Here is a 25,576-nt window from a genome sequence, read left to right as displayed (position 1 = left end):
GTCCGTTTCCTTCTTCTTCCGTTCGCCTGCCGTCACCCGTCGTGGGCAGCCAGTGTAGATGTAGCTCTCAGGAAAGAGCACTGAAGAGTGCAAATACGTGAACAACAGTGAACCTGTCTTCAGTTCTGTTCACATGCAAAACACTTTATACGCCGCCTACCTCTCGGCCACGTGCTCCGGCATCTGGCTGCATTGGCGAAGTACACACCGCGGCGACAAGTGTAACCGGCAAGGCAACACCCAAACAAGACGAAACAGCATGTGCTGGAATGTAGCAGGCGTACAAGCGGCTGCACGAAGTCGTTGCCTTCGTTTCGCTCGTGGCTCGTGCTCGTTCCTTCTCGTGTCGTGTGCTTATTCGACAGCGGACTTCCTCTTCAACGCAGTAGAGCATTGGGCTCAAAGCGAGGAGTCAACTTTCCGGAGATTTTGTGCACCTCACAGAACCGCGGGTGTGTGCCGGAAAAATGCGATTTCTCAGGGCTTGCGTGTTAACCCGACCCCTTTACCAGCGTCCTGCGGGAACCCGACACTAGCCCCGCCGCCGTGTCAACTCACACGCTGCGGATTGCTGTGCACCGCCACATACGAGGTATGTGGCGCTTTCAGCGAGTTTAGGAAACTGGTGTGGACCCCCGTTCCTTCAGTTAGCAACCTCGACCGGACTTAGCGTTCGAGACGAAGTATTGAAGACGAGGAACCTCAGCACGCCGGTTTCGTCTCAAATCTGCGCGTTAACGGGCCTTTCTGTGGATTCAGAAAAAACCTTCAAAAGCCGCGGGTTTCCGACCGCCCCCCACATCGTTTTGGCGTCTCCGTCTCGAGGACTCTCCGACGGGGACAGAGAGGCGGGAATGACCTTCCCCCCAAAAAGTGTGCCGCGACGACAAGACAAAAGGAGGACAGAGCAGGTTCGCTTAACCTCAGCTGCGGAGTCGGGTGAAAAAAGATCGCTTTGAAAGCTCCGCAAATGCTTTTTCTTTTCCCTTCCAAGGTATTATCCTCCCTCTCTTCTGAAGCACTTGACGGCCGTTTTGCCGTCCACAGCATCGACCTGTCGCGCGAGGAAACGCGCGCTTAGCCACTCCAAAACCAAGGCGCGAGTCTCGGTCCGGGCTGCTCCGGTGTGATTGGTTTTTATGCGTGGCCTATGTCGCGACGTTTCCGTTTTCTCTCCTCCTTCTTCTCAACTTGTCTCCACCTTTTCTTCGTCCGCTTCTTGGTGGCACCACGGCCTTCCCGTTGTCCTCGTTTGCCGACGCCCTGCGGGCACGGGAGCCTGTTGACGCATTTAGAGACTGCCGCACATCCCGCCGCCTCTTCAGAAAACTTTTTCCCCGCCTTTCCATTTTCAGCCGACGAGAGGAATCTTCACAAGAAGTGAACCGATGGGGAACGACGCTCAAAAGGAAAGGGGTTTCTGCCGGGCAAGCCTCCGCTCTCCGAGACACCAACTCGGCGCAGAAACGGCGGGCGAGACAGCCGAAACCTTGCTTGCGTCCCATCCCGTCTTTGTTGGCTGTCCCTCTCGTCTTCCGCTCTTTCTCCCTTTCTCTCTCTCCTTTCTCTCTCTCCTTTCTCTCTCTCCTTTCTCTTCGCGTTGCTTCTTTGCCGAAATCTGAAGCTGAGCAACGAGGCTGACGGTACGAGGGAGCGTGTGTTTAGACTCTTCGTCGGTAGAGGCTTGTGAAAGTGGAGCTTCTTTTTCCTCTTTCTTCTGGCGCTCTCAGCTTTTTCCTGGGTCTGTCGAACCGTGCTTTTAATCGACAATGACTCCGTCCCACGATGAAGCCGGTTCCTGTCCCGCCTCTCTCGGCCTGCCCTCCCTCTCTCGCGCTCGCTTTGCTCTTTCTTTCACATCTCCTCTCCAGCTGCTCTGCCTCGCCATGGCTCAACGGAGGCGCCGTAGTCCGCTCGACTGTTCTCGCAGCAAATAAGTCCGTTTCCCCTGACTGGCCGTTGAACCGAAAACGCTGCTCACCCACCGTACGTATTTCTCCTCTGTTTTCTCTTTCGGCGCACGCGCCTCGCTCTTTGTCTCTTCGTCTCGCCAGTGCCTCTCCTCGGTGCCTTGGCGCGTTTGCTTCTCCTCCCGTCCACCCTCGTCCAGATCTATCTTCCTGTCTTCCCTCTTACGGCCGTCCTCATCCGTATTCTTCTCTCGTTTCTTGTTTTGTCTGTCCTGTGTCTTTCTTCTCTGTGTCTTCCGTTGCTCGTTCTTCCTTTCCCTCTCCCCCTGGTCGGGGACTGTTCTGCTTGCGTTCGCCGTCCACAGGAGAAGATCGGGGATCTCACCCACTTCACGGCGTCGTTAGGAGCTGTTTTGCGAGTTCGCCGTTTTCCTCGGTTGCCGAGGGGCGCGGCGCAGCTCGGAATGCTCCGTGGTCTCTTGCGTTTGCCTCGATCCGCGCTTTGCCGTCTTCCACGCCCTCGTGGCTGGGGAGGAACAAGCTGTTGAGCAGGCGGAATAGCAACCGCGAGAGTGGAGAGAGGGGGGACAAGCGAGAGAAGACCAAAAGACGAGGGCGAGGAGAGGCCGAGGAGAGACAGGATCCGTTTGCCAACTGGACAGAAGATTCGTTTCTCGACAAAACAAATGAGTCTCTGCAAGGCGCGACAAACCGCGTGAAGCATCGCCTTGCTCAGCTGAGGCCCGAAGCCGCCAGGTGCGTGTACACTCGGCTGTACCTTGCGCTGTGCGCTTAACGTTTCGCGTTTGTCCGTCCCTCCGCGTAGGCATCAAAGAAGGAGGAGGAAGCGTCGAGCACTGGGAAGGGACATAAAGAAATGGAGGGGAAAGCGTGCACGGCACTGCACACGCGTCTCTTCTCTGCAGAACAGAGTAGAACAGCGGAGCGAAAGCGAACAGAAGACGCGATCCAAAGTGAAAATCGAAAAAGAGGCAAGAACTCGAGCGCCGAATCCCACAGTACCCGGCGTGTCCAGCTTCCCGGATTCGTTGCTGGGTTATCCGCAGCTCTACCCACGGAGAGAACTGAGCCCTTCGTCCTTACTCCCGTTCTCCGTCTGCCCATCATATATATATATATATATATATAAACGTAAACCCCATATATATATAGGTAGATTCACCTACACATAAATACTGCCCATATCTCTACGGAAGCGTGTCGTTTGCGTACCTGCACGGAGAAGCACATGTTGACGCCCACTAACTTGGATGTGGAGACAAAACGATGCTCACTCGCGGGACAGGAGGCGTCACACGCTTGTCAGCACCTGGAGGGCCTTCCGCTTTTGTCCCATCCTCGGAGTAAAAAGGCAATATAAAATGTAATACAACGATTCGTGTCTGTTCAGCATCTCCATGTCGGCTTAGTTCTCCCGTGGTCCTGAACAAGATAGAGTTAGGGACGCTCGTGCGCCGTCAGCTGTAGTACGTGAGCTGGGATACGAACTCCTGGAGACAGTTGGGCCCGTCTCTACCACGTAAAATCGTGTAAATCTCTTCAACTGACGCTGTCCTTCCCCGCGTTTCTCGCAGCGTCTTGGCCCTCGAGAAGATCTTCCTTCGGCTGCCTGCGGCGCCTCCCACTCGGCCGTCAGACGGCCTTGCGCCTGTCTCCGTTCGGTCAGTTGTGACAGTGAAGCAAGTGTCTCCTTCGACTCTCGCCTTGCAGCCCCTCGAGAGCTCCCTTCAGCTTTTTGCGGCGATTGAGAAGGCGCTCTCGACTGCGTCGCTTGGCCTGTCAGTCCGCACCAAAAATGAGGACGAGAAGGGAGCGAAAAGGCAAAGGTAAGTCGGCGCGGGATTCCTCTCGAGGCCAGAGTTGGGGGCCGCACGAGACGAGGTCGCGTCTTTCCGCTGTCTGTCGAGCCGTGTCTCCGTGCCTCGTGGGGTGCGCCAATCACTCGTGCTGAGGGGTGTCTCGAAACGACGGCTTGGAATCCCGTTGCGCAAGCAGCAAGCTGAGGAGAGGGACAGGACCAAGTTACAGATCCTTTCGCTGCCAAGAGAGCAAAAAGCGATACTCCTCAGCTCCACGTGCCTCTGTACGTGGCGGCCACGTCAAGGTCGGCCACGGGACACTTCTCCTGAACTCTCATCCTCTTTCTTTCCAGTTTTTTCTTTACATGCATGCATCTCGAGCCCGATGCACTGGCCGTCTCAGCGTGCGCCGCTTGCGGACCCCCCCGTGCGTTGCCAGGCCTGACGTGTGCGCCAGCATTCAGCCTCCCGTGTGCCCGAGAAATTGGCGTACATATCGTTATATCGACAAGCCTGATCTATCTCGGCATCGGTTGCCTTATCTCGCTCTGCGTGTCCGTCTTCTCCGTCTTTCCGTGTCTGTGTTGTTGCTACACGTTCGGTCCCTCTGCCGCTCTCTCGCGGTCGCCCTCGTTACGCACCCATCTGCACTCCCATGCATGTATGTCTACATATATATATATATATATATATGGTTGGGAGAACGCAGGCAGGCACAGCTCTCCAGACACATTCGTTTGTGGGGGAGGGTGAAACAGACGCGAGTTTGGGATGGCGACTTCGAGGTAGAGAGGCGTCCGTTTTGTTTTTCAAAAGGCGTTTGGATTCCGGATCGATCGTCCAAGGTGGCGGCGGCGTAGGTGCTTCTCTATCGGATGCGATGCTTGGCATGCAGGGAAATGCTTGTCGATTTCCCAGCTCTCACTCAAGAGCGGAGGTGCGTATCCACTCTTCGCGTCCCGACGGGAATCGAATGCCGCTGTTTTTTGAACTCCACATTGAAGCGGAGTCTCTGAAAATACACATGCACACAGCGACACTGTCGCCACATAGCTAGTCTGACGCCTTTCATGTAGAGCCTACTTGCTGAACACATGTGTGCAGATACATAAGTGTGTACGTGTATATACATGCATGCATATGTATATGCATTTGCGCGTATGTATATAGATAAGGTACATATATCTATATGTATATGCTTTCCTCGCGCGCGTCTGAGACAGTGGGAGGCTTCGGTGCCGCCGAATGTACAACGCCCTAGGTCCCCGTTTTTGTGAGCGTGTCACGCACCTAGGAAAAGGTGTAGAGTTGCGTTGAGAATGAAGCGACATGTGTCCGGGATGGGGCGGTTTTTTCTGGAGCCGGCCGAAATCAGTGAGGGGATGCGGAGGTGAGGAAGGCGACAGAGTTGATGAGAGAGGCGGGCACAGTCCCAAGGTGCTTCGCGGAAGAACTGCGAGAGCCTCTCTCACACACTGCAAGGATTGCCGCGTGGAAGGACGTGCGAGGGTCCGTAGCATGCGCCTCGTTCGAGATGGTGGAGGTTGAGAGCGTGCGTTGCCTTTTTCCTGTCAGGCTGCAACTTGTGAACGAAGCGAGAGCGGAAGCTGAGGAAGGACGCGTCGTCTTGAGGTGAGAACGCGACAGACCCGCGAGGGAAACACAGAGCTCGATAGACGCTTGCATGCTACGCGCGGAGGTGTCTTGCAGCCGTGCGCCACGCCTACTGCTTCAGTCGGACTCCCCAAAGGCGCGCTCCGCTTGAGAAAGAAAAATGAGACAGACAAGATCTGCAGAGGGAGACGAAATGCAGGCAGACGATGTCCGAGTTGCGCTGCTACGCGACAGCGCTCGGCGGACCCTGTCGCCGTCTTCCACGTTCGGTTGCCATGCAAAAGACCTGCCAGTTATGCCTCCACACACCCACACGCGCTTCGCGGTTGAGACCCAAACCAAAAAGCGCATTCCGTTGTTCCCTCGTACTCTTACGTACAAACGTATATCCTTATCTACCTATATCTGCCTGTATGTGCTTCTGTCTGCCTATCTAGAATGTAAACATTTCGCTCCAATTCAAATATGTATATACCTATATCGTAGAGTGCGTAGACGTGTGGCGAGATCTAAGAATACTTCCCTATCTTTGCAAGGGTGAAAAAAGCTGTCCCTGGAGTATCCCGCACCCTTGCGGTCACTGGCATGCGCCGCGATGTGTGTTCTTTGCTTCCTTGCTCCGGTCTGATTTTGCTCGCCTTTCGTGAGCAGACGCCTCCGTCGCGAACTGCTGGAGGAGCTCCGCGGCGTCAAGAAGGCTGGAGGAATCGGCGAAGATCGAATTTCCAAACTTCAAGTAAGTTTGTCCGACATCTCGCGAATACGGGAGAGATGCCTCTCGTGTTCCTTCCAGCTGATTTGAGGTTTTGTATTTCTGCCTGCTTGAGCGCCTTCCTAGATATGCCTGCGGTGGTAGGCGTGTTTCAGTAGGTGCGGACGCATGCATCCGGGAATCTCCCTTATTCATATATGGTGGATATGTACGTTTGGTTGTGCGTGCACTCTCGAGCCTATATATGGAGTTCCAGATATGTACAGCTGTATTTATATACGCAAACAACATACATCGCATACATGTGCACGCAAGAGTGGTTTCTGGGTGGAGGAACGATGCTTGCCGCCCTCGTTAAAAGGGATGGGAAAGAACCGGTATCAGAGTGGCGCGGCTGCTGCGTTGTTTACGCCTCTTCGGACCGTCCCTTGGAAGCGCCTGCTTCGTTCCTCGTCCGCCACGGTACTCCGCGCTTTGCAGTCCGTCTCCCATGGGCTGGTGTCTCTTCGCTTGCTTGCCTGGTCAGGACCGCGTGCAACAAGCGACGGAAAAGAAGATTGCAGAGATCGACACCACCCTTTCGTCCAAAGAGAAACAACTCCGAACGGTCTAAAGCCCTGCCGGAATCGGGGCAGGAACTGAATGCCCCAATGCAGGATTGAGAAACCCTGGAGAAGGCGGAAACGCTGAAGGATTCCCCGCTGACTCTGACGCTGAGCGCGTCTGTCGAATGCTGCATGCGTAGTCGCGTAACGTTATATGGACAAAACGTATCTATCTATGTCGTTGTGTGTCCTTTGCATGCGCGAAAAACCGACGCGATAGAGGCTGAATCGCCTTCACGTTTGACTCTCGAGGTTTGACACGTTGAAAAGTGTGAAAAAGGCTCGTTCTCTTTCTGCAAAGGAGAGCGAACAGAAAAGACGAGAGCGCCGCGTGTCAGCCACGTTCCGGGGGCTGCCTTGGCAGTTGCAGGGAGAGTGGAGCTGAGCGTGTTGGGCTTCCGGAAAATGCGCGCACACACTGAGGGATGCAAGGCCCTCAGTGTGTGCGCGCAGGTTCACGGTTCGGGTGAAGAGACGCGTCCTCCTTTGCACATCTGTGCTCCACATCCTGTCCTGAGTTTTGGGAAGCTGTCGGCCATCCTCACAATCGCTTGCGGGCTGTCTCGCCGCGCAGCAGTGAGACCGAGATCGCGGTTCGCTTGGCAACTTCCCGCCCACAGTGTTACGGGGAAACGATCGGGACCACACGCCTCCACCCACGCCCCCAAATGTATAACTCAAGGATATATATATATATATATATATATATACATACACTTCCCCCCCCCCCCCCCCTGCCTTCAAAAGAAGTTGATAAGCAATCTTGCTTCCGCGATGACGGTACTCCGTTACCCGGCGCTGTGTGAAAAGAGTTCCACAGATAACCGAAGCGCTCCGATCTCTGCACCCTCTCCGAAGAGGCTGAGGAGAAACCACGTCGCCCAAAGGACCGTCGCCCGATGCCCGAAACTTACAATTCGTCTTATCGACAGAACCTTCTGCAGGGGTTCATCTACATACATCCAGATATACAAGCATCAACGCATATTCCGTCATCAGTATATGAATAGCCGCGTATGTCTATATCTATAGATAACTACAGATAGGTATCTGCGTGAATGTACCCTAAAGTATAGATATATACATGCCTGTGTAGTGTGTCAGCAGTCACGAGCGTGTATGTATATGCATGTGTCTGTGTGCTTGAGTGCGTATGAGGACTGTGCCCATGTGTATCGACCTTCGTGCCTCGAGTCACACCGAAGGGCATCAACGAGTTTCGCATCGGTGGCGAGGTCGGGATCTCGAGTCGCATGCGCGGCCGGGTTTCTTCTCGGCCTAGTATCTGAATTTCTTCGCATTGGTCTCATGCATGGCCGAGGACCGATTGGTGTAGCTATCGGTGCGGCTTCCGAGGGAAAGCGTCCGGGAGTCTGGTGACAAGCTCTCGGCATCCATCTCGGCCTCCACAGGATGCCCTGGCGTTTTGCGCACAGATGCAGTCGACTCGACAGCCGTCGTCGTCTCCCATACCCACGCGCGGCGCTTCTCGTCCCAATCGCACAGCACGCGGGAATCCGGGACAATCTCGCCTGAAAGAAGTCCAAAGCCAAGATGAGAAACAACCCGAAGTCGCCCCTCGTTGCCACACAGACTGGCACCGAACATGGGCGCGAGTGACAGAGCCTCTCGCTTGAGAACTTCAGCAGGCATCGCCGTCTGCGCGAATGCCTGCCGTTTCCTCTCTGCATGTATTAATGCATATATGGAGATAAACACACACGACTGGACATGCAGAACGGTATGCCACAAGCGACTGCCTCTACATATATATATATATATATATATATACGTATCGTCAAAGATATGGGTAGGAGGATGCACATTCGATGTGTCGATCAATGCGTACCTTTGAGAAGTTTTAGGGACAGGTCAGAGACAATATGCCGCTCAACAAATCGCTTGAGAGGTCGTGCGCCATAGGCGGGATCGAACGCCTCGTGCACGACGTGGTCCGTGGCGCGATCGGTGAGCGTCAGTTCGATTCGCTTCTCAGCCAAACGCTCCCGGACTTCTTCCATTTGAAGGTTCATCACCTGGGGACGCAGGGAACAGAACTGGGAAACGTACGAATACAGCATATATACCTGCAGTTGAAAGAATTCCTTTACACGCGTAGATCAGCGCACAGATGCGCACATGCCTGCACAGATAGAGGGTATATATATATATATATATATATATATATATATGTAAATATCGAAGCTGCAGGCGTGAAAACTCGGCACAGATGTGCAGAGTTAGAAAGGTGCCTGGATGAGCAGGATACCTGACGCAAATTGACGTTTGTGAGGGCTTTGAAGATGACAATGTCGTCAAGGCGATTCAGCATTTCTGGTTTGAAGAATTTTCGCACTTCCATCATGACCATCTCCTTCGCCGCCGCTTCGGCGGCGAGTTGCTCTGAGAGAGGAAACAGACCCAAAACGCCACAAGAGGAAAAGAAATAAATTCATGGGAAGGGAACGAGAGGCCAATAGCGTCGAGTGTCTTGTGGCAGATGAATCCACGGTGCGATCGCAAAGAACCAGAAGCCATGATAGAGCATGCCGGAACCCAAAGATACGGTGGACACGAGGACAGGTAATGCTCTTAACACACGGCGGCCACGAAAAATCGGAAAGAGCACTTGTCGCTCTCTCTGTTTGGCAATCTCCGCGCAGCCGGTGCGGCCTTCTGCGCTCTTCACGTTTCTTTTCTCGCTTCCTCGTGGTGTGTCGCGTCCGTCTCTCTGTCTTTGCACTTGGTTTCCCTTCTCTTCTGGGGCGCGGCACCGCTGGGTTCTCTCCACGACGCACCTTCAGTGCCGACACGCTGCGCGGCCTCGAGGAGGAAGGCGGCACCCAGGTTGGAAGTGAGGATAATGATGGTGTTGGAGAAGTCGACTGTGCGGCCTTGGCTGTCGGTGAGGCGACCGTCGTCGAGGACTTGCAGCAGCACGTTCCACACCTGCGCAGAGAGGCCAACGCGCCGCGGGAAAACAGACGGAGAAAGAGCGCGGAGAGCGGAAACGAAGGAAATGAGAAAGAGAAAGAGAGAAGGGAAAAACTCAGAGTCGTCCCGACAGCGAGAGAGCAAGAGAGAAAAGGAGACAACGAAAAGAGAAAAAAAGACAGAGAGAAAGAGGAAGCGGAGAAGGGGTGAAGAACTGAGAACGCGAACTCGAAAACGAGAGAGAGAAAGGGAGGCGGAGAGCGCGGAGAGAGAGAGAACGGGAGGGGGAGAGAGAGCAGAGAGAGAACGATATGAGGAGAGAGAGAGACAGGGAGCAAGCGAAGGAAGCGAAGGTGAGAAGGACAGACAGCGAGATAGAAAGCGAGGGAAGAAACGAGAAAACAAGGCAGAGGCAGAGGGGGAAAGAAGTCGGCCAGTGTCGACAGGCCTACGCAGCGCTGGGGACGACTCCAGGCACGACGTGGGTTGGCGCTGTAGGCTCCGACACCTCGGCAGAAGCTGGAGAGACCGAGGCGCGTGCTCGACACTGCGAAGTGCGTCGAGACATTGAGCATCCGTCATTAACACATGAAGCTAAAGGCAACTTTAAGCGCGGTGGCCTACCTGAGAGTGGGCTTTCTCCACTTCGTCAAACAGCACCACGCTGTAGGGGTTGCGGCGAATCTCCTCAGTAAGCTGGCCGCCTTCGTCGTGCCCCACGTAGCCGGGTGGCGCGCCAATGAGCCGCGAAACCGAGTGCTGCTCCATGTACTCGCTCATGTCGAAGCGTACAAGGCGCTCTTTCGTGTCGAACAGAGACTCCGCGACGCGCTTGCACAGCTCAGTCTTCCCCACGCCAGTCTGACGAGGCCGCACGCGCACCAGCAGGACAAACGAGGGCCCAAGTCCAGGAGGGGACACGGACACGCGCCCCACACAAATGGAAGGAGACAGCGCTTCGATTCAGTACAGACATACGTGGACAGATTTCGCGACTTTAACAGGGCCAGAGACATCCGCCCAGACTACCTCGGGCAGCGCTTTCCTACAGCCAAACATATATATATATATATGAATGTGGACTTGCTTGTATGTTTGTATGGGTGGAGGCGCATGTGTGTCTGTGTGTGTGTGTGCCTGTGTGTGTGCGTGTGTCTGTGCCTGTGTGTGTGCGTGTGTGGGTCCAGAGGAGCATGTACAAGACTGGAGCGACATGCGTCCCGGCTGCTCCGCTTCCCAAGCGCACGCGTAGACCCGTAGACCGCCCCCGGCTAGGTAAACCGCGAACACCACCGAGGTGCGAAAACGCGTACACACGATTACATGGTTCTCTCTATCGATGCATCCTTCTATTTAGACAGGCTTCTATGTTGATATCTGTATATCGCTATGCACCTATTGCGGCCAAGGGTACACGTTCTTTTGCTTGGACGGTTCGGGTATCTGCGCGAGGCCAAGCAGGGCCGAGGGGCGTTCAGGTTGTTGAGCATGCATCTGCGCTCTTTTCGTTCGGCTTCGCGTACCGGGCCGAGGAAGAGAAAGCTGCCGATCGGCTTATTGCGTTTCGAGAGTCCAGCGGCGGATCGCAGAATCGCCTGCGACACTGCCTCCACAGCTTGCGGCTGGCCGATCACTTGCTCGGCTAGGGTCTTCCCGAAGGCCAGCAAACGCTCGGTTTCCGTCTGCGTCAACTTGTGGACGGGAATGTTGGTCCAGCGCTGGACGACATCTGCGATTTGCTCTGGACCTACGACCTACACCCGAGACACCACGTACCATTGAGCGAATCTCTCCTCTGTGTGCCCGCGCGTTCGAATTCTCTCTGACTCGCCGCCTCTCTCTCGCTCTCTGTCTCCGTGTCTCACACTCCCATTCTCTCTCTTTCCCAGTGGTGCGCGGAGGACAGGTGAGATGCTCCCGCGTCTCCCGGGCCGCGCTGTCCACGCGAGTGCGGGCGTCGGGCGCAGCGGGCCGCGCCGCAAACCCAGACCAGAAACACGGAGGCGCGCGCGAACGAGGCCCAAGTGTCTTACCTATTTTTGTGTCCCTGGGAGTTATGCTAAGGCTTCCCCCAGGTTACCCTGATTATCTTTGTCACACATGGTGTTCAGTCTGTTCACTCTCTCGCAGGCCTGCGTGCATGCATCCCCCAAAGCGTGGTCTCTAAGTTCCCGCGCCGCCCGCAGCACGTTCCTCTGCGTTTTTTGCTCGCCACGCCGCGCAGCCGGAGCCTGGAAGCGCGCGCCCTACCTCGGTAAGCAACGGTTTGTGGGTTCGTTCGTACTCCTCCTGCTCCGCCTGCAGCTTTTTGAATCGCGCCTCCACGCCGGGGAGGGCGTCGAAGCGGAGCTCGGCTACGAGGTCGAGATCGCCGACTCTCTGGGCCCGGTCGATCTTCGCCTTCAGTTCGTCTTGCTTCTGAGCCAGCTTCCCGAGCTCGTCGATTCGGCCTTTCTCTTGCTGGTACTGTAGATACAGCGGACGCAACGCGTCGGCGATCTCGCCCAGGTGCTGCCGGACCTCCGCCAGGCGCTTCTGAGAGGCAGGATCCTTCTCCTTCTCCAGCGCAAGAACCTCCACTTCTGCAGAAAAAGATCGCTCGCCCCGCACGCAACGCGAAACGCATGCACACAGGCTATACGAACAGCGGGGCGTTCGAAGGCTTACATAGAGAGAGATAGAAAGGGAGGGAGACGTAAATGTGTACATCCAAGGGCGCCGGCATGCTTGTGGGCTTGGAATCGGCGTGCGTCAACAGATCGCGAGGGCTTTTCTCGCGGTGGCGAGAGGCAGCTGACAGCCAGGCGGTCACCCTCTCCTCCAAAGCAAAAAGTCGGACCCCGCAACTACAGAGGGAGAGAAAGTGACGCGCAGATTCGCTTCAGATCGACGCATTCGTCAGACATACACAGCTACGTACACGGAAATAATTGGTGCGTAAGTACATATTTGCATGAGCGCATGAGGATCCGGGTAAACACAACAACTGGAAGTTTGATTTCAGTATGATGTGCTTGCGACAAGGTCGAACGCGGGGATAGGCGAACGCGGAGGTGCTCCGCTCCGACAGCTGAGGGCTGCCTTCTACACCGCAAAAACCTTTCGAGCTTCGGGCGGTTCTGCCGGTGGCGACGGCAAGCGCGCATGCGCTCTTCGGATCTTACCAAGCTGCACTTTTTGCCGCTCCAGCACGTCCACAGCCTCGGGTTTGCTGTCGACTTGCACTCGCGCGATCGCGCACGCTTCGTCCATCAGGTCAATGGCTTTGTCGGGCAGAAACCGAGCTGTGATGTAACGGTCCTGACGTGCATACAGTCAACACACGCCAAAACGGCGATTTCCACACGATCTCCCCATGCAGCGATGTGCACTTCCACGTGCAACTATATATCCATCTGTATATCTACCTATCTACCTATCTATCTACCTATCTATCTATCGATCAATCCGTATGTATATATATATATATATATATATATCGGTGAATACAGAGACAGACCCAGACACAAACAGAGAGAGACGTACACCGAACGACAGATCGATTGGAAAAGAAGCTACAATGATAGGCGGAGAGAAGGGGATGCACGAAGTGTCGGAATTCACTAGTAGGGCGCTTAGATGGCGAGGCAGGCACGCAGAGATACCTGTTGATAGAGAGAAAGGGAGACTGGGGGAGATACCGGTAGACAGGGAGACAGAGAGAGCGCTTCAGGGTGGATACCAACAGATGGACACTACGCAGAGAGAGCGAGAGATAGACCGACAGACGCCAAGGCAGGTTGACCAAGGGTCAGGATTTGAGACAGAGGTAGCCGGAAACACAGAGAGGCAGATGCACAGCTAGCTATGTATACGCTCACACTTCGCTGTACCGATATATAGCGCGTAGACGAATGCATACAGCAAGAAACTGGCGTCGAACGCGCACACGCCTTGCAACATCTGCTTGGAGCGAGGTCCAAAAGAACGTGTGCGTTTTTGCATTCACAGTGTCCGTCCACGCGGATACCCGTCCAGATGCCAGCGCTACCCACCCCTGGAACGCATCGGTATCTACAAACATTCGCATGCGGTCGTTTAGCGAGGCAGTAGCGGCGTTCGGCATGTGCAGTGCGAGTGCGGGCCGACGCGTGCGCCCTCCTCGCGTGTGCGTCTGCCCCGTTTTCTCGACTCACAGCGAGTTGAGCGGCTTCAACGAGAGCGGAGTCAAGAATCCGAACTCCGTGGTGGGATGCGTAGCGATCTTTTAGGCCACGCAGAATGGAAATGGTGGCCTGGACCGAAGGTTCCCGGACGTGGACTTGTTGAAATCGTCGCTCGAACGCCGCGTCCTTCTCCACGTGTTTCCGGTACTCATCGAGCGTCGTGGCGCCGATGCAGCGCAGCTCGCCTCTGAAGGGAAGACGGGAAAGTCCCGGCCGACAACAAAGGCCACGCGCGTTCGGACGTTCTGGACACGTCTCCGCTCACAACGTCGCTTTGGGCGACCCCACCGGACTCGACAGATTCCCGGGAGAAGACCGACGGTCACGAGTCACACACACCGGTCGTCAGTCGCGAAACACAGTAGCGAGAGAACGCACGAGGCGTCTCGGTTTCCTCGCAGACTGTCTCCTTTTCTTCCACCCCGTCTCAGCTCCTCCTCCAAACTCACGCACGCGAAAAGGCGCTCTCGTCCTTCCACGGGTCTCTCTTTTTTCGCTCTTTCCAGCTCGCCTCCTTCCCGCCTTTCTCGTTGGCTTCCGTTTCTCTGTTTTTCTGTCATCCGCCTTTCTTCCTTTCTTCCCTTTCTTCCCTTTCTTCCTTCGTTTTTCTCCTCAGCGTCCGTCTTCTCGCCTTTCTCTTCCTTCCTCCATTTCCTTTCTTCTTCTCGCGTTCGCTTCTTCCTTTCCCTTCGCGCGTCTTCTCTCCTCTCACCTTGCGAGCATGGGTTTGAGGAGGTTGGCCGCGTCGAGTGCGCCCTCGGTTTTCCCGGCTCCCAGGATGACGTGGATTTCGTCGATGAAGAGAATCACCTTCCCGGCTGCGTCCTTGACTTCCTTCAGGACAGCGGTCAGCCGTTCCTCGAACTCGCCGCGGTACTTGGCGCCGGAGATCAGGGCGCCAACGTCGAGGGAGACGAGGCGGCAGCGCAGATTGCTCGGCACGTCGTTCTCGACGATGCGCCTCGCAAGTCCCTCCACGATCGCGCTTTTGCCCACTCCCGGCTCGCCGATGAGCACCGGGTTGTTCTTCGTCCGCCGACAGAGAATGCGAATCACGCGTCGGATCTCGTCTTCGCGCCCAATCACCGGGTCCAGCTTTCCCTTCTCGGCGAGGTCTGTGAAGTCGGTTCCGTACTTTTTCAGTGCCTCAAAGTTCGCGTCGTCGTCCGAAGATGAAATCTTCCTCAACCCGCGCACGCTCTTCGCCTTCTCCTCGATCTGCTTCATCATGAACCCCGCTTCGGTGAGAAGGCCGCGTATGCTCTTCTCCTGCACCAGCGCGAGAAACAAGCTGTCCGCCGACATCAGCGAATCGTCTGCAAAAGACGACAGAGACGACGCGAACAGAGCAACAGACGCATATGCCGCGGAAAGACGGAGAGACAGAAGCGGACAAGAACAAGAGAGAAAGAGAGAAAGAGAGGGGTGCGTCTAGAGTGCGGGGACTGTGTTTGGGTGTGATTGGGGAGACGGAGAGTCGGCGCTTGGGCATGACGAAAGAGAGTGCAGCGGAGTTCGATCGAGAGGCATCCCGTCACTACCTCAAACGGCCTCGTTTTGCGCGGCGTGGTTGGCAGGCTGCCTTTTCGCGCGTTCCGCAGAGACCGTAAACGCACACACTGCTTTCTCGTTCTCTCCACGAAACAGGAGAATCTCGGACGCACTGTGCTTTTTCCTCGGCTCGCGGTCTCGTTTCAGCACCCTCTCAGGCAAGAGCCGTGGTGGTGTGACGATGTGCGCTAAGCTCTACGCATCCTCCGCAAACCTCCTACAGCCTCCTGCACTGACAGATACGCATGTTTCTATACACCTGCGCATCCGCAGATCTACCCCCGGCAGTGTGCACGTGTGGAGATTGCAGCCTCTGTTTCTTCCGTTTGCCTCGACCGGTTAGACGCACTCAGTTGCCTTTGGATTTCCTTGCCGTGCCTCAGCACCGCCATCAGCGCGTGGTTTGGACTGGGGAAGTCCGGCGGCGGGTTTTGCTGCGGAAACTTGAGAACGGCTCGGTGGACATCTTCCTTCAGCTGTGCAAAATCGCCGGGGCACTGCGAGAGAACCTGACTCGCGAAACTTTGCTTGTCGCGAAGCATCGCTTCAAACAGGTGGAGAGGATCCAGCTGAGGATTCCGCCGCTCTCGGCAGACCTCCTGGCCGGCGAGGAACGCCTTCTTGACCAGAGTCGTCCACGCGTCGGCATCCATGGCGGCGCGAGAAACACGAGACAGAGAGACGCCGAAGAACAGAAGAAATCAGCAAGCAGCGCGCACACTCAAAAAGGACGTGGAACGGAGAAAGCGCTCGGAGGTGAGAAAGCAAGACGCTGGGTCTCCAGGGGGGTACGGCCGCAGAAGAGAAGGCGCGCTCTCACAGGCGATAACCACGTCAAGAAGCTCGGCAGGCACACCAAAGAGACTGAATGAAGGACTGAAGAAGGCGAGAAAGCAAGAAGCGCCCGAAACTGCACTTGGACGACGTTGGCCTGACGAACGCGACTGCACGGGAAACCGAGCGAACCGCCTGCCGAGAGCCTACGACCGCCTCGCAGAGAGTGCCGAGCGCTAGTTGAAAATGCGACAAAGACAGATTCAACAGGAAAAGATAGCAGGGATTTCGGAATGAAGGCCTTTTTTACACCGGACACGCCTCAAGAAAATCAACTAACGGGAAAACTGTGGAAACAAAACTCAGTTGTCGGCCCCGCGTGTGTCTCTCTCGTTTGTCGCGGATATGGAACGGTGGGACGCCTTTGGCACCAACGAACACCCTTTTTTATGCGTTCGTTAAGTCGAAACTCCTTTCCCTTGCTTCACTGCCAAGTCGCTCTCTTCACGCGATTCGGGTTTTTTCTTGTTCTCCCGCCGCGCTCGCCGTGAAACCAGTGACAGAAAACAAACCAGCAGATAGCGAAGGAGCGCGCGGCGAGCTGTGCGCGCCTTGCCGTTCGCGACGACTCTGTGGCCCGTTCCGGTACCGAAGTTTCTCTTCTAATAAGCCGATATATATATATATATATATTTATATATATATATATGTATATATCTATATATGCGCATACATATATGTATGTATAAAGCCATCTCCATAAACAGGCATACGATCGCGACAAAAGAGTCTAAATGCAGATGCGTGTATCTCTGCGTAAAAACATGTAGAGATATGAGTACAGGACTGCACGTACTTCTACATCTATACATTTTTGCATGAATATTCATGTGGGCATATATGTGTATGTTGTCCACGTACAAATGTAGTGAACACCGCGGAGTTGCGCCTGCCTGGCGTTGTTTATCTTATCAGAAAGGCACATGTGGGAGGCCGGTAGTCTTGGCATCTCTAACGGGACGACGGAGCGATCACTCTCGCCTCGGGCTCACACGCGTATTACTCTGGACAGCAGGATGCGCGCGAACTCGAAAGAGCAGAAGACGATCGCAAACTAGAGCCTCTTGCCGTTTTTTTTCTCGCTTCCTTCCTCCCCTTCACCAAGCGTTCTCGTCTTTCACGGCCCCCAGTCGCGCCGCCTCGAGCCCACACGCCTGCAGCACAGCGGGTGCATTTCTGTCTACAGAACGAGGAATGAATTCCTTTTGTCAATGCATATGTCTACATGCATTGGCTTCTGCATTTGTTTACAGAGGCACACGAAAAGAAAAGGAAATCATGTGAAGAAACCCGTATGCGTACATGTGCAAATACATCCACATATATATATATATATATACTATTTATGTATATATGTGTGTGTGGACGCACTGCGGCTACAGCCGAAAGGAAATGAGAGGAAAATGAGATTTCAGCCTTCTGCGACAGTTCGCATTTTCGTGAAGTCTGCGTGTTCGTTTCTAGCGTTGAGGGCTGGGAAATCTGCACATGACGACTGATCCCCCCCGGGGAGACTGTGCACACTCCACGGAAAGCCGTGTTGGAATCGAAGCTGATTCGCCGTTTAGGGCTGCCATAAACCGCAAGAAAGCAAGGCCCCATAGACGCACTCCGTACACCTATATATACGTGTACATAGGTATAAGCATGAGCATATATATATATATATATATATATTTAACTTATGCGTATGTGTGTATTGGTGTATCCGTTGTCTTCTCCCAGAGAGAACGTGAAATCGCCTCGCTGCCTTTCTGCATGAGGAGCTGCGTGACAAATTGGGAGTGAGATGCCAGCATGAGCAAAAATATGCATACAAACAGGACAGTCTGTTTACTTTCTGTCTAGCCCTCTCTCCGTCCGAATCTCGATTATCTTCGCCCTTGTTCCACCTCCAAGAAGATAGAAGTGTTGTGAGCTCATGGCCGCTGGTCATCCCAGAGAGATCGAGAGGCCGCCAGAGTAGGTGTCCGAGAAAAAGATGACAAAAAAATCACACTTATTTATTTGAATATAAACATGTGCATAGATGTGTATATTTCCGTACAAATATGACTGCGCATATATATACGCGTATAAACATAGACGAATTTCTATGCTCCGCGGCGCCTTCGCCGCACACCTGCCAGCAGATTGGGCTCAACGGTTCCTTGCGGTTTTTCGTGACGCATGGTTTCACGTTTTGCATGTCGCGACGCACCACCGCGACGCAACAGCAATGGCCCAAAGGCGTTCCAATCATCAGCACTTTCTCCCCGCTGCTCTCGGTCCTTCGTTCGATCCTACATATACATATATATATATATATATATATACATACATGGATGAATATCATTTTATAGATGTCCACAGACACATGCCTGTAATGTATATATATACATAGATGAATATCCTTTTATAGATGTCCACAGACACATGCCTGTAATATATCTATCTATATATACATACAGCTGGGTGTGCATGCAGCGAGGTGTACGCCGTCGCCGCAAGTGACGAGTGCCGCCAGCTTCGTATTTCTTCTTAGTGTTGTGTACTGTCTTCGCGTTCGCTTTCTTCTTCGGTCTGGGGCGTTTCCGTGCGCGCCGCCCCGAGCTGTCGCCTCTCCTCCCGCCGTCGCTGGCTCTTCTCAAAGAGCGTCTCCTGTCTCCGAATGGCCCGAAGGCCGAGTAACTCGACGCATGCAAGGCGCAGCGCTTCGACGTCGGCTGGGAGCGCGCGAAGAAGCGACTCGGTGAGAAGGCGGCGATCGGTCGAAGCCGCAATGTCCGCGGGTAGCAGACGCGCTAGTCGAGACGTCAAACCTACAACCTGAGCTGGAAACAAAGAGCGCAAGACGAGAAAGACACCACAACTTGAGCGGCATCCTGCGCCTGCATGCGCTTGTGTGGGAGGCCCGAGGGATGGATACACACCACAAAAACCGGCGCGAGACAGGAACCACGGACGCAGACATGTACGTCTACATCTGAACCTCACCATACAAATGCTTATGGCGAGAGAGCCCGAGACACACGCAGAAACAGGCGGGAGAGAAAGAGAGACAGAGCACGGCAACAGACGGAACTACAGAGAGATCGACTGCTGGAGAGAGGTGCAAAGGCGTAGACAGGCACACAGAGCGTAGATGCTCACATGTAATGCTCATATATATATATATATATATATATATATATATATATGGAGAGCGCGTCAGATGGACAAATCCACTGGTTCGCAGCTAGGTTGAAAGATCTATAGACACGCAGGTCGGGAGATTGAGCGATTGATTGACCCGTATCGCTAGAAATATACATGCGTCTGTTTATACATGGCTAGACAAGTCAGGGAAAGGACAGGATGCGGTAAAGGACGAACGTAGAAAGGCGCATCGGCAGGCGTGCGTCGTGCACAGAGCGGGGCCGAGAAGCGGGCCGAGCGAACCTCCCGGGCACCAGCAGAGTGACGAGAGGCGCCAAAGGGGAAGGGGAAGAAGTATGAAGAGGGCGGAAAGAAGAAACAAGCGACGCAAGACACTTCTGACGACACTTCTGACGTGTGAGAGGCCAGGCGACCAGATCGAACATCTCGTCCCGTGTCTGCCTCGTACTTCGCCGTCGGTCTTTCGCCTGCATTTCTTCCAGCATGAGCCCGCAAGCTCCGAACGCCCCGGCCAGCGTCTGTCGGGTAATCCCAAACAGCATCAGAGCCGCGGCTTCTCTGCCTTGCATCTCCTCCGCTCTCTCGTCGCCGTCGTCGCCTCCGTCGCGCCCGTCTCCTTCGTCTCTGTCTTGATGAGGGCGAGGGGACGAGACGCGTCGCCCCGAGAGGCCCAGCGCGGGCGCGGCAGTCGACAGCGAGAGGAAAGTGGGGAGAGCGCCGATCTCGCTCACGAGCCAGGTGGTGGCCTCGACAGCGAAGAGCAGCAGAACCAGCACCTCGTCAGGGAGACCACTCGCTCTGCGGAAGAGAGTCCGGAGACAACATCGGCGAGCTCGGTGAAGGGGGCGAGACGCAGGAAAAGAGGGGAAACCCGAAACACAGACCAAAAAGCCGTTTGGAGACACCCCACGAACGAAGGCGACGCGACGCCAAGAACGCGACGCCAAGAGACGCGACGAGGAAGCACGGGACAAAACACGCCGCATTTCCCTCCCCACCTCTGTGTAGGCTGTCACTCCTCTCCCACCGCTGCGCATCTGTGTCGAAAGACAGCTGTGTCGACCGCGCTCGACCTCTCCATTCTTCTTTGCATGTCTTCGCGTCTGCGCATCGCAAAACGGTCCCTGGCTCTTTCCTCCTGTACACCGGGCACCGTCCCCCCCCCCTTCTTCCCGCGCTTCTGCGCTCCATCATTCCTTATTAAGCCCGCAGCTGGGGCGAGCGAAGAAGAGATGCAGCCTCGGCTCCTGTGAAAGGCGCGGACTTGGCATCCCCGCCCTCACACACGTGAAAAGCGCGTACATCTATAAGCACATACTTGTGACCATAAACACATCTGTAAATACACAAACATGTACCTGTGTATACACATCTGTGTATACCTGCACTCATATATATATATATGTAGGTGTACCAGTACATATAAATGCAGATATAGTGCGGCAAATCTGAGATATGAAAGATGCGGTGGACATGTGCCTATGTGTCTGAGTCGGTCCGTGTCCGCATGCCCGGCGTTTACTTGAAGACTTCGAGAGGTCGAGGCAGGAGGAGTTGCAGCGCTAGGCGAAGCTGTTTGATTTGCGCCTCGCTGAGGCCCTCAAGGCCGGCACGGTCGCGTGATGTCTCCGCGAGGAACTGACTGAAGGAGAGCGGCCTCGCACGCAGGAGAGCCTCGCCGTCCAGCGCGGTGCGCTCCGCTGGACTCTGGACGCTGTCGCCGAGTTCTGGAAAGAGCTGCGCAGCCCGTAGCGCGGCCGAAGCGGGGGGGTTCTCCCTGCGCTCCGGGCGGGTCGCTGCAATGTGCAGGAGGCGCGTCAGCAGCGCCGTCGTCGCAGGTGGAGACAAAACGCGCGTCTGTGGCTTCGCGCCTTTCTTCGCCGAGCCGTCGCGCTGACCCAGAAGGTTCAAAACGCCCAGAAGCGCCTCAGCGTCGGACACGGTGAACGCGGCCGCCTTCTGCATGCAGCGGGAAAAGCGCGAGAATCCGAGCCACGAAGAGCAGACAAAAACAACAAAACACGAGACAGCACGTCCACAAAAAACGAAGACGGCAACGCACGCTCACCTGCCGCGTTCTGTTTGTACATCGAGATATTTAGGTATATATACGTAGTCGTAGGAACAGAAACACCGCGGTTTAGGTGTGAACGCGTAGACGCCCTTCGTACATGGCCTAGAATGAACTGTGTGGAACTTCTCGTGGAGAGTTGCACACGCACTGGGGTGAGACTGCGTCTACATGGCAGTTGCGTGCCTCGATCGTTCGGCGCCTCAGAGGGTCAGAGTGTTCACGAAGAGACACAGAGGCGACGGAACGAGCCAACAGACCGTACGATCCCTGACGCCGCTTCTACTCCAACTAGGCGCGTCCTCTTCTGACGGTCTGGGCGTCGCCGTTTCCGCACATCCAGCCCCACCCAGGCTGCCTGCCTAACTGGATTTGGCGCTTTTTAACTCGATGCACAAGACCGGAAAGATGAAGAGAGCCGCCTTTCTCGACTCGCGCACGGTTGAACGGTGGTGACTTGTCTCACCTTGTGCAGGGCGTGCAGGATGTCGTTGAAGACGCGCAGCATCTCCTGGTCTGCCAGGTCGCCTGCGGCGTCGCTCGGCCGCTGTTTCGCCTTTCCGTCTGCCGACAGACTGGATACCTGTTTGAGCCGCAGCGTCGCGTCGAGGAGTTTGATCAAATCGGCTGCATGAAGCGACGCAAGCACGCCCCGCTCTTGGGAGATGCGCTCGAGACTCCGGCGATAGACGCGCAGGGCGGCCAGCACCTTTTTCGCCTCGGCGGACGGCGGCGCAGACGCAGCGAGCAGAGACGTAGACGGTGAGAGAAAGAGAGACGCAGTCCGCGAGATGTGCACTATGCGCGACGCATAGGACGAGTTCGAAAACGCGAGAGAAAAACGACGAGAAGGTGAGCTGAGAGGATCAACGCCACTCCAGAGGTTGCCTGCAATGTGCCCACAGAAAGCAAGATTCTGCGACACAGTCGAGAACGTCTGCGAAAGAGAAACCGCGAACATGTGAAGAAGAGAAAGCGAGAACATGTGAAGGGAAGAAAGCGCGAACGTGCGAAGGAGAGAGAAAACACGTGAGGAAGAGAAAGAGCCGCAGAACGAAGAGTGAGCAAAGGCGGGGCGGATCCCGAGCGAGATGGAAGGCGGCGAGAGAGGTTCACCGGAGGCGAGCAGACGTTACAGGTGCAAAAATCCCCCCGCGTCAGGTCGGCGGGCGACAGACCCCGGAGAACAGAAAGGGGCGCAGAAACGGAGAAGGGATGACTGCATGCGCCGAGGGGAAACGCTGACCGGTGCCGCGCACGACGTTTGGATGCATGTGAATGAGGAAGGACGACGCGAGAAGGGAGAGGGAAGCGGCGACATGAGGCGGGTGGTTTCCCACAAACGCCGCCAAGACGGCTCCGAGCTTCTCTTGGCGAGGCGGCGACATCGTTGGGAGGCGGTCGACGAGAAAGAGCGTGAAGAGATGGAAGCCTGAGAAAACACGTCGGGGTCCGAGAGAAACAGACGAAAAGTCCAAAGATGGCAAACCGTCGAGGCATTTCCGATCAAGAGCGCGGAAGTGTGAACCGGCCGATCCAAGACACATACCGAGAGTAAAAGAGAGATACCCATGCTTGCATACACATTCATTCGCATGAATACGCATCCATACGCGTGAATACACATCCATACGCATGCATACACATCCATACGCATGCATACACATACGCACTCACATATACACACACAGAAATACACACAAACACAGGAGCACACGCAAGCAGATGCCTCACGAGGACCGCCGGCGAGGCAGGCGAACGACGACCACGGGCGGCGTGACTCGGGGAAGAGGCAGAAGCGCGAGAAAGATCTCCCGTTTCGCTGTCTCGCGAACAAAGAGGAAAGTGGTTCCCGGAAGCGAACATGGCCCGCCCTGCGTCGTGGGGTGATGGAGACGGTAGTGTCGCAAGGCGGATTTCCCGTTCTTCGCTTTCGCCACTAATCCCGCAAGGCAGCTGGACGGGTGTTTGCTGTCTCACCGTTCACGCGTCGACTCTCCTCGTTCTCGGAGTCGCGTTTTTCAAACTGGACGAGAGCCGCTCGCCGGCAGAAGGTTGCGAGTTGGGCGTCGGAGTATCTCGGGAGGAATTTGTAAATCGCGTCCACGCAATCGAAAAAGAGCAGAGCGTCGGCAGAGCCAATGGCCGCCATCGCAGAAGGCACGAGCAGCATCTCGCCGACCAGCTGCGCTTCGCGTTCGCGCGAGGCCTGAGACTCCGACGCACTGCCGGCAGCCTCGGCCGTCGCCTCCCGGCCTTGGCGATCACCTAAGCGAGACGGAGACGACGCAGACATTTCGGAAGGTCGGTGTGTGGTCCGGTCTTCTTTGCCAGGCACGTCAGTCATCTGGAGCCAAGCGTTGTGCTCCACGGCGTTCGCGGCCTCGCGGGTGGCGTCGCCGTTCGTCCGCGCTTCCCCCCCGTCTTCCTCTGAGCCCTGAGGGCTTGTGTGAGTCCCGGCTTCTCCTCGCCCCGCCTGTCGGCCGCCGTCGGTTCGCGATGCTTCCCCTTCGCTGGCGTTTGCCGCCTTCTCTTTCCGGCCGTCGCGCGCCGCGCGAACAAGCGCCTTCAACAGTCCCTTCAACTCCGTTCGCTGCTCGACAGACAGAGGGCGGAGCTTGCCGCAGCTCGCAATGCATGCAGCGATTTGCGGCGGGTTTCGAGAAATCTCCTCCAGAGCGCGCGTCTCGGCGTCCTCGCGGATCCGCTCCCGTTCGCGGTTCGATGAAAGGGAAGAGCCCCGCGTGGCAGGCAGAGAATCCGGGGCAGAGGGACGTGAAACCGGAGAACCAAAAGACGAAGACGACAAGTTACGAAAGAGACTGTCGCGCGGGTCGGAGAGCAGGAAAGGCAAAAGCCGGTCGACGACTCGCTGACGCACAACCTCCTCGCGAGAAGAAGCCGGAGAAGACGGAGAAGAAGAAGGAGGAGACGAAGAAGACGGATTGCGACTGGTTAGGTTTTGACTGAGGGCAGAGGCGACATTTGGGAGAAGCGACGCATGCATCGACGCGACCCGCTGGTCGAGTTGCGTCACAAGCAACGCTCGTTCGTTGGGGTCGAGGGCGAAGGAAGAGGAGAAAAGCAGTTTGAGGATCAGGACAAAGACGGGGTCAGACACTCTGTGGGCACTGAGCAGGAGAGTCTCTTGAATTCGCTGCAGAGCGACACAGTCCTTCTTCCCCTTGGACGGCCTCTTCACATTCGCATGCGTGGACGGTCGCGCCTCGTCGCCATCGCCGACTAACCACTTGCGCTCCTGCAGCGCCGTGGCAGCCAGGAGGACTGAGAGAGGCGAGGCGGTCTTGGCAATCGCGTTCAGCTGCCGAAACGCAGGCGACAAAACCAAGCGGGGAAAACGCACGCATTCACAGACAAACCGAACGCACGAGAGAGAAAATGCGAGACACAAACCAAGCTTCGCAGCATCCACGAAAAACACGAGACTGACCACGGAGCGGCTATACACCGGCGACAAGACGGGAGCGATTTGGCGGCCCCGCTGGGAGACAAAAACTCAAAGAATTTTCATCTTTGCCACCAAACGCATTGACACACAAATACGTCTACAGGAGCGCATCTTCCCAGCACCAGGTTCCGCCATGCTCTCGCGACACAAAGCTGTTTACACACGCATATATATATATGGATACGCAGACGTTTTTGTGTGCTTGTCTATAGGCAACCACGTACACAGCGATATATGTAAGTGAATACGCAGACGTTTTTGTGTGCTGGTCTCTAAACAAACACACACACAATGATACATGTATATATACGTAGACAAATAGGTATACAGCCATATGTGTACGTGCTCCTTCATCTATGCTTACATACTTGTACATATAAATAAAGATGCATAGGAAAATACAAAAGGTGTATCCACTGTTTATGGCGGCGGCTGTCCCCGGAATTCGTTTGACGAATTCTCTAGTTTTCGTGTGTTTCTGGATGAGTAAATGTGGTGTTTCCTTGCGAAGCGACTGTTTTGTTGAGAGGGAGGGAAAGGCGTTGTGAACAGCCAGTCGGCACCGCCAGTTCTCGGCTTCGCGTTTCGCGTTTCCTACGACACTCGACAGGGCCGCGAACTGCACGTGTCCGTTTAGAATTTATCTCAGCTCATTCGTGAGGTTTGCCAGTGTGCGCGAGCCGATCGGTGCTTCGTATTTACGCTGGACACGA

The 25,576-nt window shown here is 55.3% G+C and overlaps 3 protein-coding genes across 3 annotated transcripts; 1 reads left to right on the top strand and 2 right to left on the bottom strand.

Annotated features, from left to right (window-relative positions):
- Window positions 1-1,785: 1,785 nt before the first annotated feature.
- Window positions 1,786-6,669, top strand: NCLIV_028380 (conserved hypothetical protein; the record flags this gene model as incomplete). Its single annotated transcript, XM_003883032.1, has 7 exons — window positions 1,786-1,986; window positions 2,356-2,666; window positions 3,506-3,757; window positions 4,626-4,667; window positions 5,306-5,362; window positions 5,996-6,080; window positions 6,583-6,669. The coding sequence occupies 7 exons, from the start codon at window positions 1,786-1,788 to the stop codon at window positions 6,667-6,669; spliced, it is 1,035 nt and encodes a 344-aa protein (XP_003883081.1).
- A 1,270-nt stretch (window positions 6,670-7,939) lies between these two features.
- Window positions 7,940-16,004, bottom strand: NCLIV_028370 (hypothetical protein; the record flags this gene model as incomplete). The annotated part of the gene is made up of 11 exons (XM_003883031.1): window positions 7,940-8,193; window positions 8,511-8,697; window positions 8,931-9,064; window positions 9,460-9,610; window positions 10,220-10,456; window positions 11,119-11,349; window positions 11,846-12,177; window positions 12,760-12,895; window positions 13,771-13,987; window positions 14,513-15,116; window positions 15,701-16,004. 11 exons carry the CDS (start codon window positions 16,002-16,004, stop codon window positions 7,940-7,942), a joined length of 2,787 nt encoding a protein of 928 aa, XP_003883080.1.
- A 2,701-nt stretch (window positions 16,005-18,705) lies between these two features.
- Window positions 18,706-25,239, bottom strand: NCLIV_028360 (conserved hypothetical protein; the record flags this gene model as incomplete). The annotated part of the gene is made up of 7 exons (XM_003883030.1): window positions 18,706-18,998; window positions 19,772-20,121; window positions 20,846-21,282; window positions 21,861-22,192; window positions 22,641-22,826; window positions 23,375-24,716; window positions 25,228-25,239. 7 exons carry the CDS (start codon window positions 25,237-25,239, stop codon window positions 18,706-18,708), a joined length of 2,952 nt encoding a protein of 983 aa, XP_003883079.1.
- Window positions 25,240-25,576: the final 337 nt, after the last annotated feature.

This window comes from Neospora caninum, chromosome VIIb, assembly GCF_000208865.1.
Source record: "Neospora caninum Liverpool complete genome, chromosome VIIb".
NCBI classification, from domain to species: Eukaryota; Apicomplexa; class Conoidasida; order Eucoccidiorida; family Sarcocystidae; genus Neospora; species Neospora caninum.
The sequence above is the reverse complement of the archived record's forward strand: the minus strand, read 5'-3'. Positions and strand labels throughout refer to the sequence as shown.